At 42.7% G+C, this 15,583-nt stretch overlaps 1 protein-coding gene across 2 annotated transcripts in view; it reads left to right on the top strand.

Moving 5' to 3' along the window:
• Positions 1 to 15,583, top strand: part of RMDN1 (regulator of microtubule dynamics 1) — a 28,240-nt gene that overhangs the window by 3,523 nt on the left and 9,134 nt on the right. For both annotated transcript variants that reach the window (XM_019486772.2, XM_019486776.2), the window contains 6 exons: positions 473 to 560; positions 3,035 to 3,194; positions 6,195 to 6,284; positions 7,470 to 7,525; positions 10,149 to 10,236; positions 11,913 to 11,943. In XM_019486772.2, the coding sequence (XP_019342317.1) occupies positions 473 to 560; positions 3,035 to 3,194; positions 6,195 to 6,284; positions 7,470 to 7,525; positions 10,149 to 10,236; positions 11,913 to 11,943 (513 nt within the window). The remainder of the gene's footprint in view (positions 1 to 472; positions 561 to 3,034; positions 3,195 to 6,194; positions 6,285 to 7,469; positions 7,526 to 10,148; positions 10,237 to 11,912; positions 11,944 to 15,583) is intronic.

Below are 15,583 nucleotides of genomic sequence, written 5' to 3' on the forward strand. Positions count from 1 at the left end.
TTACACGCATCGTGGTACGACTTTGATTGACCGAACTAAGTGCTTTCCAAGCTGCTATTCTGAGGTCATCAGATGGACGTATCAGTAGATTTTAGAATGCTCAAGTACGTTTGTTACTAAAGCTATTTTATTGTTCCGTAGCTCTTAGTACTTTTAATATGGTATCTGCTGCTGTGTAGGTGTTGCAGTACTGTATTACATGGCTGCTAAAGGTTAGCATAGAGGCACCCAATTTAAAATTGGAAACTTCTGATGTCTAGTATATTGAAGTTTATTTAGAAGTATGTGTTTAGTTTTTTCTCTAGGATCCATGGTTTCTGCTAATTTTTTTTTGTGTGTAACAGGATGCTTTTGTTTGGGTGTTAATTGTATTGGGTCACTCTTAAATGAGCTGCCAAGTGCCTGGTAGGCTATCATATTTATGAACCCTTTTTTCTTCTATTTCCACCATCCCCACCCTCTCTTTTTAAAGCTGAAGAAATCTTAGACCAAGCAGACTACCTGTATGGGAGTGGGGAAACTGAAAAGCTCTATCAGTTGCTGGTCCAACACAAAAACAGGTACTTAAGTGTGTTGAATAACCTCAAATTATTGTGGCTTAATTGATAGTGCTCTTTTGTCAGTTCATTTTAAATAATGTGTTAATTGTGGTGGGGTTGTATTCTGGCTTACTTTCTTGCAGTGGGAGGGAAAATCGGTAATTTTTCTTCTCAGCAATAACAATGTGGAGGGAAGGAACAATCTAATTCTTAACCAGGCTCAGTTGGGCCAGCCAAGGGTTAGGTTTCTAATAATTGTTTCCTAACAGCGGGGAGAGAATGCTTAGCATTCAGTAATGGAAGGCAGAGGAATAAGAGAGGGGCCCAGGATTTAATTATTATCACGTGGGAAACTTAAATTCATTTTAGGACTTTTTTTTCCTCTGTTCTCTTCCTCTTTCTCTATTATTGCTAACCAGCTGTTTTATTTCTTCTCTTATTTTCCTTCTGCCAAGCATGAGCTTCTGTGACCACAGAATGACTCGTAAGCATGTATGGTATGTCTTAGTTGAACAAAAACATCTAGATGCAAATTGAGACAGGCTCTTTTAAAGGAAAAAGAAGAGAACAGCTAGATATTTTACTTAAAATCTAGTTCCCTAAAGGAAGATAACCTGAACTCCTTCTTTATTTCTAGGTGTTCTTTTGGCATTTTTGGAGGTTTCTTGGAGCTGGGCTGTTTTTTCTGCCTCTCCAAGGACCAAAGATTTAGGCCTGAAAAGTTGCCTTCAGAGAGAGGAATTTAATCCTAGAGTGATATAAAATCATAAATAGGCTGCAAATTCCCCCCATGAAAGAGTGTTTGTAACCACAAAAACTTAAACGGGGTTACTAAAAGATTCTGAGAAGAGAGTCAGTCTTGGGCCTTGTACAGGTGTTAGGAGGATTGCTGCTCTCTGGATAGAAACTAGCAGTGTACAAGCATTCATTTAGTTTCTCTAAGAAGAAACATGTTCTCTCTGGAGAGCCTTCAGGGGTCTGAAAATTTGGCGGGGGGACCTGTGGCAGCAATTGCTATTCCCCCCCCCCCCCCGCCAAATTTCCAGACCTGTGGATAGCCCCAGGGGTCAGATAGCATACTAGATTGGCACACAGAGGTAGCCTGGGGACCAGTCCAGGTACACAGGCACCTGCTGGAGGTGGTGTGGGGCCGAGTCCAGTGGTTCAAGGCCAAGAGAGATGGCCTGGGCCCTGGATCTGGCAGTTCGGGGCCAAGGGAGATAGTGTGGGGCCCAGATCTCATAGCATGGCGCTAGTCCTGTTTTGTAGGGTCTGATCGAACCTGCAGACTGGCCCCACACTACACCAGTGCCACAAGCTGGATAAGCAAACTGAAATGACTAACTTACTGAAATACATATCCTGAATCCAATACTCATCTGAAGTTATTTCAAGCTTATAATGTGCTAATTTATAAGAGCAGTTAGGTAACTGCTGTGGTGAGTAGGTTGAAAAGGTAAGTGTACTGATAACAGGGCTATTTAATACCAGGCATTTGGAGGTAAGAAAAAAAAATCCAAATTTCACTATTAGTGCTATTGTTTTCACTTTTGAAATGTTTTTGCTAGTTAGTTCCCAGTCAAGTTCACTTGGACAGTGCAGCAGTAGTGCCAAGACTGCAGAAAAATGCTTATTTAACAGCTCTTTTCCACTGAACATTTTTTATAAAGCACCAAAACATTTTTATTCTGAATTTTACAAATGATTATTTTACAAATCCTGTATGAGCCACAGTTCTGTAGTAGCATTAGATGAATTGTATTACAGTAGAATTATGTATATACATGCTCATGTAGTAGCATATATTAGCAGTGAGTATGTACATGAAACCAGAGACATATAGCTTGGGTCAGAAATAAGCATTGCTTTCTCTATTTCCTCTCCTGTCTAATACTGCTATTTTGTGAACTTGTATCCGTTTCATGAAAACAAAGTACCTCTGCATACAGCTGCCATGCATACAAAAAACCAGGGTTCTACTATATCAGAATGGTTTGCAACATGCTTAGTTTATGATGAGTTGCTAAACAATGGATGAGTTACTCAGCTGTTTTCTGTGGCTTATTTCCAAGGGTACTGCTTTCCACTCAGCTAGTCCTTGTCAACAGTCCAGGGCAGCTGATTGGAGAAGTGGTGCCCTTTGAAATAAAAGCCACAGCAAAGAGCTGGAGTACCTCCTCTGTCCTGTGCAACTCTCTTGCAGCAATGTGCTTCCTTACCCCCCTCCCCTGGCACACAATTTGCAAATCCTCATGTTTAAAAGGACCCTAACCGTACAAATAATTTGAGTTGAATGCTGTTGCTTTACAAATGAAAGTAAAGTCTCCCATGACTAGGATCTTGTATTTATTGCACATAGCCTTTGGGTGTACGTGAATGGTATGCTTATTATCTTAATACTAAGTTAAGATGTATTGAGTGATTTAAGATCTTGCTCTTACTTTGTAGACAAAACTAGTTTTAATGGTTAATTTTTCTTTTATGTTTATAACTAGCGAGGATGCGGAATTACTGTGGCGTCTGGCACGAGCATCTCGCGATCTAGCCCAGCTTAGTAGAACATCTACAGAGGAGAAAAAGCAACTGATTTATGAAGCTCTTGAATATGCAAAGAAGGCACTAGAAAAAAATGAGGCAAATTTTGCAGCCCATAAGGTGAGCCATGCAAAGTAATTAAACTTTAGAAATGTTGCCATCCACTGCCCTCTAACCATAGCAACAGAAATTACTATGATTCTGCTATATGGCCATCCAGCCATCTTCAGCATAAGCAGAGTTTGAAATAAGCTTTCCTAGAGTACCAGTTTTTGCAAGTAAAGTCAAAACCTTGTGCAGAAAATGCTTGTTGGGCCTCTGACAGATATTCAGTTAGAGGTGTGAGGGGATCTGATCCATGATCCCAACAATAGCAGGAGGCATGGCAGGAGGCACCATTGTTGGGATCATGGATCAGATCCCCTCACATGCATGGCAGGAGGAGGCACAATTGTAGTATTGGAGATCAGCTCTAAATCGTGATTACAGCTGGTGCAGGGGGAGCCCACAATCCCTGCATCAGCAAATAGTATGCCAGTACCCATTGCTCAGAGTAGCGTGAAGTAGAATGCCAGTGCTCCCATTGCTTGGAGTGCCAGTCAGCTGACCAGGGTTGTTGGTTGTAGCCATGTTGGTCTAAGGACATAGGCAGGCAAGGTTCTTTGGATACATGTGGTATTTTTTATTAAACCAACTAAATAGATGGAAAAAAGTTCTTTGCAAGCTTTTGGGCACAAGTGCTTCCATTCACAGTAGCACTTTGGAGCCTTGAAGGGCTCTTGTGCACTCCTGCAGGTGGGAGAGTCAGTTTGCGATTGGCACTGCCAGCCAAAGGAATGCATTGCAGCCCTTCTCCTTGGTATGCTCCCATGGCTGGGAAGGTCTCCAGTGCATTCCCACAGCAGGGAGCACACCAGAGCCTTGAAGGGCTCCAATGCATTCCTGAGGCTGCGAATGCTGGTCAGCTGATTAGCCTGGCCACACTTTAAATTGAAGATATGATGGGAACCAGCCATAAAGTTGTTACATGTATTCTGTGTAGTTACTTTGTGTTTTATTCCCTCTTTTATTCTGCCATTAATTGCACAAACATGTGGTTGGGTTACTACTTACTACGTAATTAACTGGCTAGATATCTAATGGGTCAGAGTTCTTGGTGACTGAGCTATTCATAGCATCATAGAAAATTAGGGATGGAAGGGACCTCAGGAGGTCACTTGGTCAAACCCCCTGCTCAAAACAGGACTATCCTCAACTATATCATTCACAGCCAAGGCGATGTCTACCTGGGTCTTAAAAACCTCTACAATGGCGGTTCCCTAACCCCTCTGGGTACCCTGTTCCAGTGCTTTGCTACCCTCCTCATGAGAGAGTTTTTGCTTCTATCTAACTTGAATTTCCCTTGCTGTAACTTGAAACCATTGCTCAATCACTTTCCTTGATCTGCTGGTAGTGCTCCTACTAATGCAGCCCAGTATGCTACTAGCCATCTTCACAACAAGGTCATACTGTTGGTTCATTCAGCTTATTGTCCATTGTAACCCTTCAGGTCCTTTTCTGCTTAGCTATCCCAACCTACCAGTGCGTGGGATTGTTCTGCCCTAAGTTCAGGACTTTGCACTTTTCCTTATTGAACTTCATGAGCTTTCTTTTGGTCCAGTCCTCCAAGTTGTCTAGAACTCTTTGAATCCTACCCCTGCCCTCCTACTCCCCCCAGCTTGGTGTCATCCACAAACTTGCTTAGTGTGCGCTCCATCCCATCTTCCAGATCATCAATGAAATCACTAAAATGTTATACTTTCAAACTGATGTAACCTGCCCCTTGCTGCCCTTCCCTTTCCCTATCTCAGTCCATCCAAAACAAAACGGCCAATGTTATCTATAACCTGTTCTTTCACTACTGTTGGCGGCTCACCTTCCCTCCTAACTATGGTGCCAGGTGCAGTAGGCTGGGATCTGACCTTGCCTGTGAAGACAGCTAAAAAAGGCATTGAGTACTCCAGCCTTTTCTACATCATCTGTCACTATGATACCTCTCGTTGAGTAAGGGACCAGCACTTTCCCTGATCTTCCTTGTGTTGCTGACATACTTGTAAAAACTTTTTTTGGTACCCTTCCCATCCCTTGCTAGCTGCAACTCCAATTTCGATTTGGCCTTCCTGATTTCATCCCTGTGTGCCTGAGTAGTACTCTTTTATACTCCTCCCTAATTGTTTTTCCAAGTTTCCACTTGGAAGCTTCCTTTTTGTAGAGTTCCCTGCTAAGCCAAGTTGGTCTTCTGCCACACTTGTTAGTCTTCTGCATATCGGGATGGTTTGTTCCTGCAACCTTGGGTTTCTTTAAACTACAGTGGGTTTCTTTAAACCCAGATCTTCTGGGCTCTTTTCTCCCTCAGACTTGGCCTCCCAGGGGATCCTGTCCATCAGTTCCCTGGGTGAGTCAAAGTCTGCTTTTTCTAAAATCCAGGGTCTTTACTCTGTTGCTCTCTTTCTTTCCTTTCCTCAGGATCCTGAAATCGGTCATCTTGTAGTTGCAGCTGTCCAAGTTTCCATCCACTTCTACATTCTCCACCAATTTTTCTCTGTTCATGAGCAACAGATCAAAAAGAGCACAACCCCTAGTTAGCCTTATCAACATTTGCACCAGGAAATTGCCCCCAACACTCCAAAATAAATTCCTGGATATTCCTCTAATTTCCACCTGGAAAGTGTTCTACAGATGCAATCTACTGCTTCTCTACCACAGGAGAACCTTTCTAGGGAAGAAAGGAGGTCATTTTTGCTTTTCATCTCCTTCTTCTGTTCTCTTCTCAGGAGATTTGAGAAGCTCAGTTTAGTCACTTATGTTGGCAGCCCAAGTTAATGACACCCAAGTTCCCTCACAGGATGGTGAACTGCTTTCTTGTCAGGATTGACCAGCGCCATTCACTCATGCTGTTTAAATTGTTCATTACAGTTAAATGACGACTTAAGCAAACAATAGAGCTAATTAATCATAATCCTTTAGTCTGTGAGCAATATTGAGCAATATTACATTTTGTAACTGCATATTTTCTTTTAATTAGTTCTATTAAAGTTATTTCAATAATCTGTTTAATTTATGGCTTTTAATTTAATTTAGTGGTATGCTATCTGCATCAGTGATGTTGGGGAATACGAAGGAATTAAAGCAAAGATTGCAAATGCTTTTGTTATCAAGGAACATTTCCAGGTATTGTAAACAAGCTTTTGCTAATGCAGCAATATGCATATATTGTATTATATTTTATTTTAGAATGATAATTACCAAACTTTGGGTGTCCTGCCGCCTCCTCCTCCTCCTCCCCCCACCCCAACGAGGCTGTGCTCAGGTTGAGTGGGGCAGGGCATGTGGTGGTGGTGCTGGAAACGGGCCAGAGGAGGGGGCTACAGCCACCTCAAAATTTGCCGTGGCTCTCCGCCAGTACCACCTTCTGCCTTGAGCACAGCTTGGGGCCAACCCCCCTGCTGACAAGAGGCTGACGCAGCCTCTGGCCCCTAGTACACAGTTGCACCCAGCCCTCACCCCATGCACAGATACAGGGGGCACATGATCCCTATGTCTCCTGAGGTTGTGCACAGAGGCGAGACACTGCCCTCGCACCCCCCAGATGAGCCATGGCTCTGTCTTGTGCCCCCACCCTCCCCTGGCTGTACAGCAACTGCCCCTGCCCCACTCCCTCCCTCACTGCAGGGGCCTCACTCGCCCCATCTCCAACCCCCCTCCCTCCACCCCCCCACCCCCCCACCCCCCCAACAGACTTAGCATCTGGTTGCTGCTCTCTGAGCTTCTGGGCTGCGTATCGGCACTCTGATAGGTATTGGCTGATATGGCCAATTAATAATCGGCCCTCAGTATCAGCCCAAAAAATCTTTATTGGCACACCCCTAATTTATTTAATAATATTAAAAAGTTATGAGTCTTTTTCTCTCCTATACGAGCTCCTGAAATCTGTTACCCTAATTAGACTGCAGTCGTCCTATTGAGAAGTGGGATTATAGTATTGTCTTAGTTGTTGATGACCAAATGTTGTCACAAGCCCTTTCAGTACAGACTAAGGGCCACGGAAAAACAAATACTGGAGAAAATGCAAGAAAAAATCCTACTCAGTCATAATGCATAATTTTACTTTGTCAGAAGTTATATCAAAATCTGAAGATGGTGATATGATCAATCACTTACCATTCTAATAAGTCTGCAGACTTTCTGCAAGTGGTTGATCATCATTGGTGCCATCTATTCTTTACACAGATGCAGAATATATTGATACTAAGTACTGTCCCTCCCTGCCATTTTGTGTACAGTTTGCACTGAAATAAAATGCATACCTAGTTTTAATTTTTGCTCCTTAGCCTAAAAGCTTGTCTTTCTTGGTAGAAAGCAATCGAACTGAATCCCAAAGATGCTACTTCAGTTCACCTTATGGGCATTTGGTAAGAGATTACTTCTTTTGAACTGTTTTCTTTTCTAGTGACAAAGTAAAAGCTTCTAGCTGTTGTTGGTAAAATAAAAAATAGTTGAGCAATGACTTGCAAAAATCTTTAAAATAGCTCAGTGGCTCAGCCATCCTAGATTACCTTTTTAAAATTGTCTTAAGTAACATTTCAAACTGTCCTATCATTTTAGTTTCAGAAATAAAAACTAGTTGTTTAGTGACTTTCTTTCTTCAATCGCAGCACCTTGCATTACTGAAAAATAACAGATTTAAATTTACTTTTAGGGCATGCCCAGGAGCTGTGAAGCTTTATTGTATAGACCTGAGTGTCTACCTCAAGGGATTTGGGGACCTCTAGTATCAGACTCTAGTGCTTTTCATCATTGACTTTTTAATGCAACCAAAACTTGACTGCATAATTTAAATGTAGGCTCTAGTTAAGGAGTGTGTAAAGACTGGTGTGGAGCAAATGATAGATCTGTACAAATATTTTCATTTTTCCTATCAAAGCATGCTATGGTTTTTAAAAAGTCCCTGAAATTGTCTATTTTAGTATTAACATAAGTCTGAAAAATGGATCAGTGACATTCTGCTAGGGTGTCACTGTCATTTTATCTCATTTGGGTGCATGCTTTCTACTAGTAAGCTTAGGTTTAAGTTTCACTTCTCCAGATCTCTTCCACACCAGCATCACCTCAGCCCTCCCCAAAAAGTCATTTTGCATATGCTGTAGCATGGAATTTAATGCATTGTTTTCTTAGCATGGTTATCTAGTAAGTTTGGATTCAAACCTGCTTCTGGACTATGTTGTTTTAGACTTCACCAATAATACTTATGTGTAGTGCTTTACATGTTTTAAAACACTTCACAATCATTAATCCTTACAGCATTCCTCTGAGCTATTACTTGCATAGTTTTGCATGTATGGTAAAACTCAGGGAGAGAATAGAAGGGACTAGGGTTGTACAAAGCTTTGGTCACTGATTTGATTTTGAGGAGATTTGGCCTGATTCAGTGACCGAACGAATCTCTGAATCAAATCAAGAGGCCCATTAATTTCTCTGAATTGAATCGGAAGCCTCCAATTCAATTTGGAGAGATTTGACAATTCGGCCATATAAAGCTGTGTCCTGTTTTTTTTTTGTGTACCTTGAGGTACCAGGTACAGCTCGTGAACACTGAGATGGTTGGGTGGACGGAGCCTCCCACAGGAACATGGGGGGGTCTCCTGCGCGCTCGGCGGTGGACCAGAAGTACTTCTGGGTCCACTGCAGAGCATGCAGGGAACCTCCCACCCCCTGGTTCAGCAACTAGTGCCTCCTGGGTCTGGGGGGGCACCCGGAGTCCTCTGCAGTGGGCCCAGAAATGGACTGGAAGTACTCCTGGTCTACTTCCAGGTCCGCTGCCAAGCATGTGGGGGACCCCCCTGTGCTCCCATGGAGGGGATGCTCCAGTTGCCCCACCATCTCAGTGTTCATGAGCTGCACCTTGTACCTCGAGGTACGGAGAGAAAACCTGTTAAGCATTTTCTTGGCTGAATTGCTGATTCTCTGAATCGGAATCAAATCTTCAGATTCAGATTCGGCCAAATCGAATCAGGACAGTGATCCAAATCAGCGAATCAAATCACTATCCCTTGAATTGGTCCAAATGCAATACTGCCTGCTTTTCACACCCTTGGAAGGGGCTTCCCTGGAAGGTGGAACAGGGATTAGAACTTGAGGTTGACTTCCAGTTCTGTTCTTTTTCCTTTTATCTAGTATGATGTAGCTTTTCAAAGCGTACATTGGTGGAGGAGGGGTGGGGGTTCTTTTCCTGAGAGGGGCAAGTTTAATACTGAAGTGGCATGTCCTGTGATTAAGTGCACAGGATTATCACAAAAATATAAGAACATGCAAATGGATAGAGTGACTAGATACATCCGTGTGGTACAAGCAAGGTGCCTGCATTCAGTTGAAACAACAACAGTGACTTTTTTTTGTCTATGTCAGTCAAATTGAGCTGTATGTGTTACAGCTGCTTTAGTTCTGGAACTTGGATGTTGTTTATGCCAGGCAGTAGCAATTCCCCAACAACAGACATGCAAAATTTAGCAAAGTGATTGTCTTTTGCAAGAATTATTAGTTATTTTAACAATTCACTCAGATTGAGTACAGTAGAACCCAGATTCTTCTCATCTTAAGTTTTTAAGTCCACACCAAAGATGAGTGTTTGCACTGTATTCAAGGGTAATCTATAGCCACATCAAAAGCTATGTGGGGCCTTGAAGATGTTCCAACTATTTGCTGCAGCTTCTTTGAAGGGTACCCTTTCTCTGTTCAGGTGTGCAGGACTAGTGCTGTGCTCCAGTTGAGTGGGGAAATGGTGTTCTTTGAAGTCAGTCAGAGCAAGCAGCTGAGTGGCAGGTTCTTAATTTGGCAACCTGCTGCAAAATAAGTGAGTTGCAAATCATCCCTATATGAAAAATCTGGGTTTTACTGTAATCTCATTTCAGCTGCTTGGTCGCTGTACACTCTTGAAGATAACAGATTCTCTGAGATTTAAGGATCTTCTTGCATTCCAGAAAATTGTGAAACCAAAACAAACGAAAAGTATATAAAAACTGTCTGCTTCTGCTGCAGGTGTTACTCTTTTGCTGACATGCCATGGTACCAAAGCAAAATAGCTGCAGTGCTATTTGCTACACCACCAAGCTCCACCTATGAAGAGGTACCACAAACAAATATATATATATTTTTGATGTAGGCTTTTCTTACCAAAAATAAGGTGCCACTAAGAATAGCAATACTTGCACTAATAAAACTCGCATCACAAAGCCTGTCTCATTCCTGATGCTGCTCCTCTCCTGTCTGTGGCCCTATCCTAGCCAGGGCTGGGGCAGAGCCCTAGTATGAGATGGGCGCACTGGGGATCCTGGGCTAAGCAGTGGCAGCCTGAGAAACCCAAACTGTAAGTGATAGCTTTGTGGCTGATAGGACCAGGTGTCAGGAGCTGAAGGATCCCAGAGCAAGTGGAATGCAAGGGGATCCTCTCAATTCTGCTGTCCTGGCTGGGACTTGGCTCTTTCTGCAGATGCCCCTACTCCAAGCACTGCACAGAGTCAAGCATTAGCCCAACCCTAATGATGCTGGGAGAGAGACAAAAGTGGGTGTTATTTGCAGCTTTAGGCACAGTTGAAAGGAGCTGGGGAGGCAACAGAGGACTGATTGGAAGTAGAAGCTTCACAGTGGGTTGGGGCTTCGGAGGTGGTGGGGAGCAGCAGAGGGCTTGGGCCCGGGGAGGGAAAGTGCAGGCGGGGCTGGGCAGAGCTGCGCAGGGCATATCGGGTGAAAGGCGCTGGGCGGGAGCTACACAATGGGGGCTGTGCTAGAGATATTGTGCAGTAGGGGGAGTTGGGAGCAGTAGTGCCGCAAGTGCAGCTAGTCACTGCTGGGCTCTTGTCCCAAGATGCCTGGCATGGGGTCCCACCCTAGAGCCCGTTTTGGGTACCAGTACTCCCTCCATTCGCTGGGGTAGGCAGGTGGGAGTGGTAGCCTTATTGCTGGGGCTCTGGCTTGGAAGTCAGCAGCTGCCTCTGCTAGCTTGGCAGGTGTGTCTAGTGCCATTGGGCATCCCGGCCTGAGCTGCCCTCTGTGCCTGAGCTGGACGGGACCAAGGGACCTGCCATGAGCTGGATAGAATCTCTCACTGGGCCGGCCATGTTTTGCCCACCCCTACTCTAGTGTTATGTGTCCACGTTGATTACTGTCTCGGATCCTCCAGGTTGGAGTACAGGAGGGGGATAGTGTAGTAATGTAGTGTAGCAATGTTTTACACTTGCTAACTTAATGATCACTTATAATTCTGTAGACTAATTTCAGTAGTACTTTATGTGGTCCACATTAACCAATTTGCTGTGTGTTGATATTTTATAATCTAAAATTATAATTACAATAAAACATACAGTTCTAGGACAGTTAATAGAACATGATATTTTTGGAAAGGACTTCAGAAGATTTTGCAACAGATCTTAAAGATTCTGATTTTCTATTTATAGATGAAAGATCAGGAAAAATACATAAAAGAAAAAATAGAAATATCCTAAGCAAATGATACAGTTTTTTCTTAAAAAAAAAAAAAATACTAACAAATTTCAAGCTTTGCCCTGGCTACATTTTTAAATGCATAATTTTGTTATTGATTAATATAGATATCTATATATCTATAGATATAGATTTATATCTCTCTTACACTGCTCTCTGTTCTGTTGACAATATATAATATCTTTTGATTTAAAAAACACGGCTTTCTTAAACAATTGAGTGTTCTCACAAGTAAACTGACTTCTGGATTTAAATTTGTGTTTCTAACCATGGGCTCTTTTTTGTTTTGTTTTGTTTTTCCAGGCCCTTCACTACTTTCAGATGGCTGAAAAAGGTAGCTTTTGTAGAGTATCTTGTCTGTAATATGATTAAACCATTTATCAGAAGCATGCAGGCACAGGGTTTAAATGCATTGTAACATGTTGACTCCTGATATATACTCCTAAGACCTTTGCAGTAGTCAGTCTGTTAAACCTAAGTTTAGAATTCCCAGTTTATGGAGTTGGGGCAGCATTGTTTTCTTCAGGGGTGGCTAACCCACAACATGTGTGCCACAGAAGTGCAGCTTCTGTGTGTGCTGTGGTAGATATAGGAGGGAACAGAAAGCAGAGCAGCAGATGGGGCTGGGAGCAGAATGCAGAACAGCTGATCAGGGAGGAGAAGGGTATTGAAGTGCCACTCAGTGCAGAGGTGGGGCTTACCTTGTGGCACACCTGCCAAAAAGGTTGGCTGTCATTGTTTTACTTGCTAGTCTTCAGCTTAATTACATAGTTCTCAAAAGGCATCATAATGTGGCATTGCTGTATATCATTTGTAGGAGAGCAGTATTGCCAAGCACTTCCTGGCATTTCTAGTGTGGGCAGCCTTTAGAGAAGAAAAAGGCAGAGTTGGTTCAAAGACCACTTGTCCAGTACTCGTAAGTAGAACTGGTAATTTTTTGAGAGAGACCAGTTGGAGAGAATTCCTGCAGAAAGTCTCCTCAGCTCTCCATTTCTATGAAGTGAATTAGGAGGCATGTAACCTAACCAGAATCAGTATGAGAGTTCTTATTTAAGGCAGCAGTTCTCAAGTAGGGTGCTGCACAATCCTTTTAAGGTCGCCATATAATATTGGCACTGTAAGGTGTGCAAACGCCTATGCATGATTTGCATGATAAATCCAGAGATTTCAAAGAGGAATCCGTCATGTCAGAAACCTTCTGACCTGTTGTGGTTTTTCTGAGTTCTTTGCAACGGAGGAATTGCTCCATTAGACTAGTTTTCAACCAGGGGTCTTGAGATTCTCTCAAGGGTGCCATACTGTGTTAGCACTGTTAAGTATGCAAACCTAATTCACAAGATAAACCCAGGGATTTCAAATAGGAATCCATAGTTTAAAAAAATATTCTTACCTGTTTCAGCCATTCCAAGTTATTTGCAGTTTTTAAAACTACTGTTATTTTTCTGTAGTTAAAAAACAAGTAAAAACTAAGAGCTGACACGTTTGAAGGGGGTGGCTTCAGTCTGAGAGTTTGAGAACCACTGTTTTGTTTTGTTTTTTTGCGGGGGGGTTGTAGTTAGAAAAGCTATGGAGGGTACCCTGCAGCACTCTTAAAAGGATCTCACAACAGCCCAGTTAAGAGCTGGGATTTTCTGAGGGGTGCCTTGGTTATAAAAATGTTGGGAACTGCTCATTTTAAGGCATTAGTTCAAAGGTATGTAATATAAATAAAACTGGGAGCATACTGTCCCCTGGACAAAAAGACAGTCAAATTGTTTTCTCCTTACCTTATGTGGAGAGACGGTGGCTGGGACCTGAGAGGGAAAGTATTGCTCTTTTAAATCCATACTAGCTGATGCTGAATGTTAGTCTGCCCACTTATAGCTTTATTCTGTCAAGGCTGCTTTGGAAAAAAAAAACATTTTGCTTCAAGATTTGTACTTGGAACACTATTCTCCTATCTGTTCAAGCACACCTTCTTCCTCCTCCCCCCCCCCCCACAAAAAAAAAAAAATTTGATACAAAGCAGCCAACTAGCCACAGCAAACTAAAGCACCTGTTTTTAGGTGGAGAAAGAAGTGATCCTGGGCTGTGAATGACTGTCTGCTGTTGCTAGTGATTTTTATGAGAGAGTGCTCACATATGGCAGAGATTGACAGTATGCAAACTTAAAACACATCACATGTAAACACTGCATTAGAAGTGTGAGAGTACCAGAACAGGAGGGAGACAAGGTTCTTTGGGTAAATCCAGTATCTTTTATTAGACCAACTCAAATAGTTGGAAAAATTCTTAGCAAGCTGTCGGGCACAAACAGCCTTTGTCAGGCTGAGGAAGCGTCTGCAGATGGTCAGTGCTCTTCCTGGATGGAGTAGTAAAGCAGCCAGAGGCCAGTATATGTATACAAGAAATATGAACGGATTGGATTTACCCAAAGAACTTTGTCTGCCTATGTCCTTAGACCAACACAGCTACAACCTACACCACAGTACAGGAGGGATTTTGTTATGGTGGGTGTGCAATTTCAGGAGGAAAATATTAAATACTGGATGTAATGAAAGCTCTGATTTGTCCCTCCTTTAAGGACATGTTCAGATGTTACATTTGTAGTGCTACAAATGTACACACCTGTGTAATAGGGTGTATCAAAGAAAGATAAATTGAGGAAGGGCACAGAATGCTGAATAGCTTGTTCAACAGCTCTCCTAACTACACAGATGGTCCAATAAAGACATCACAAAAAATATCCTTGCCTTTCATGCATTTCCTGGGCCATCCTGGCTACAGCAACATTGCATCTTCTTAATCAGTGGGGGGAAAATAAATTTTCCCCCTACCTGATTTAATAATTTGCATTTTAGGGTTTTTCTTTAATTTGTGTTTGTTCATGCTCAGGGGAAAACTGAAAGATGCAGGAAGAGGTTGTAATCCATGAACTTCATAATGATAGCTCATTGTTTGGCAGTTCTAAGCTTTAAAAGGTGCAACTGCAAATTGGAGTTCTAATATCAACTTTGACTATCTGGCTGTTTTCAAGAAAGAAAAATCTCAAAATGAATTAGAAGATGATTGCCTTTTTAAAAAAGAATGTAGTCTTTGAAAATGAGGTTTTGACTGAAGCCAGTGGCCTGCATTCTTTCCTCTGTTCTGCAGTCATGAACCCTGTTCAGTGGGATTTCATGGATGTAACCAGGAATGAAATTTTAGCATTAAGACTGGTTAACAGTGCTAGATGCACTGAAAATAGGTTTTTTGATTCTTTTTATTACAATAAAGGCATTCTTTCTTGAGTATCTATGTATATTAAGGCAGGTAGCAGGTCTGATTTTTAGAGCAAGGGTTTAGAATAGGCACACCTTTTGTTCTGGACTCAAGTTTGCTGCTGACCTGTGCATCTTGGAGAAGCTGTGTGAAGTCTGTTTTCCTGTTTGTGATTTGGAGAGCATGGCAATGACACTTGCCTGCCTTTCATAAAGTGTTTCCGATCTCCAGATGAAAGGTGAACAATTTGAGTATGATCATTGTTCTTATATCTCTCTAATACTTGGAGAAAACAATTTCTGCCCAGAAAGTTTATGCTGTAAATTTTGTGAACAAAATAAGTGTTAATTATAGACAGTAGAGGCTACTAATAATATTTTGAAACAGAGTTTCCCTCTGGTAACAAGAGTAAAAATAATTTATTATATTACTAACCAATTGCCTGTCAAGAATGATTGGGGGGGGGGGGGCAGCAGGAAGGGATGCGCCGCCCCCCCCCCCCCCCCAAATCTGGGCCAGCTCTCCCCTTCCCTCCTGCTGCTTGGGGTCCAGGCCCACTCCCCCCCCCCACCCTCGCTGCAGTGGCAGGAGAGGGGAGGAATGGGCCTGGGCCCAATGCAGCAGAGGACTGGGCCCAAGTGTGGGGAGAAGGCAGGCTGCCATGGGGGTGGGGGGAGAGAGAAAAGCAGACCCGGGGCTAACCCAAGATGGGGGAAGGAGTGGGCCTGGGCCCG

The sequence above is a fragment of the Alligator mississippiensis genome, chromosome 3 (assembly GCF_030867095.1).
Source record: "Alligator mississippiensis isolate rAllMis1 chromosome 3, rAllMis1, whole genome shotgun sequence".
In the NCBI taxonomy this organism is placed as follows: domain Eukaryota; kingdom Metazoa; phylum Chordata; order Crocodylia; family Alligatoridae; genus Alligator; species Alligator mississippiensis.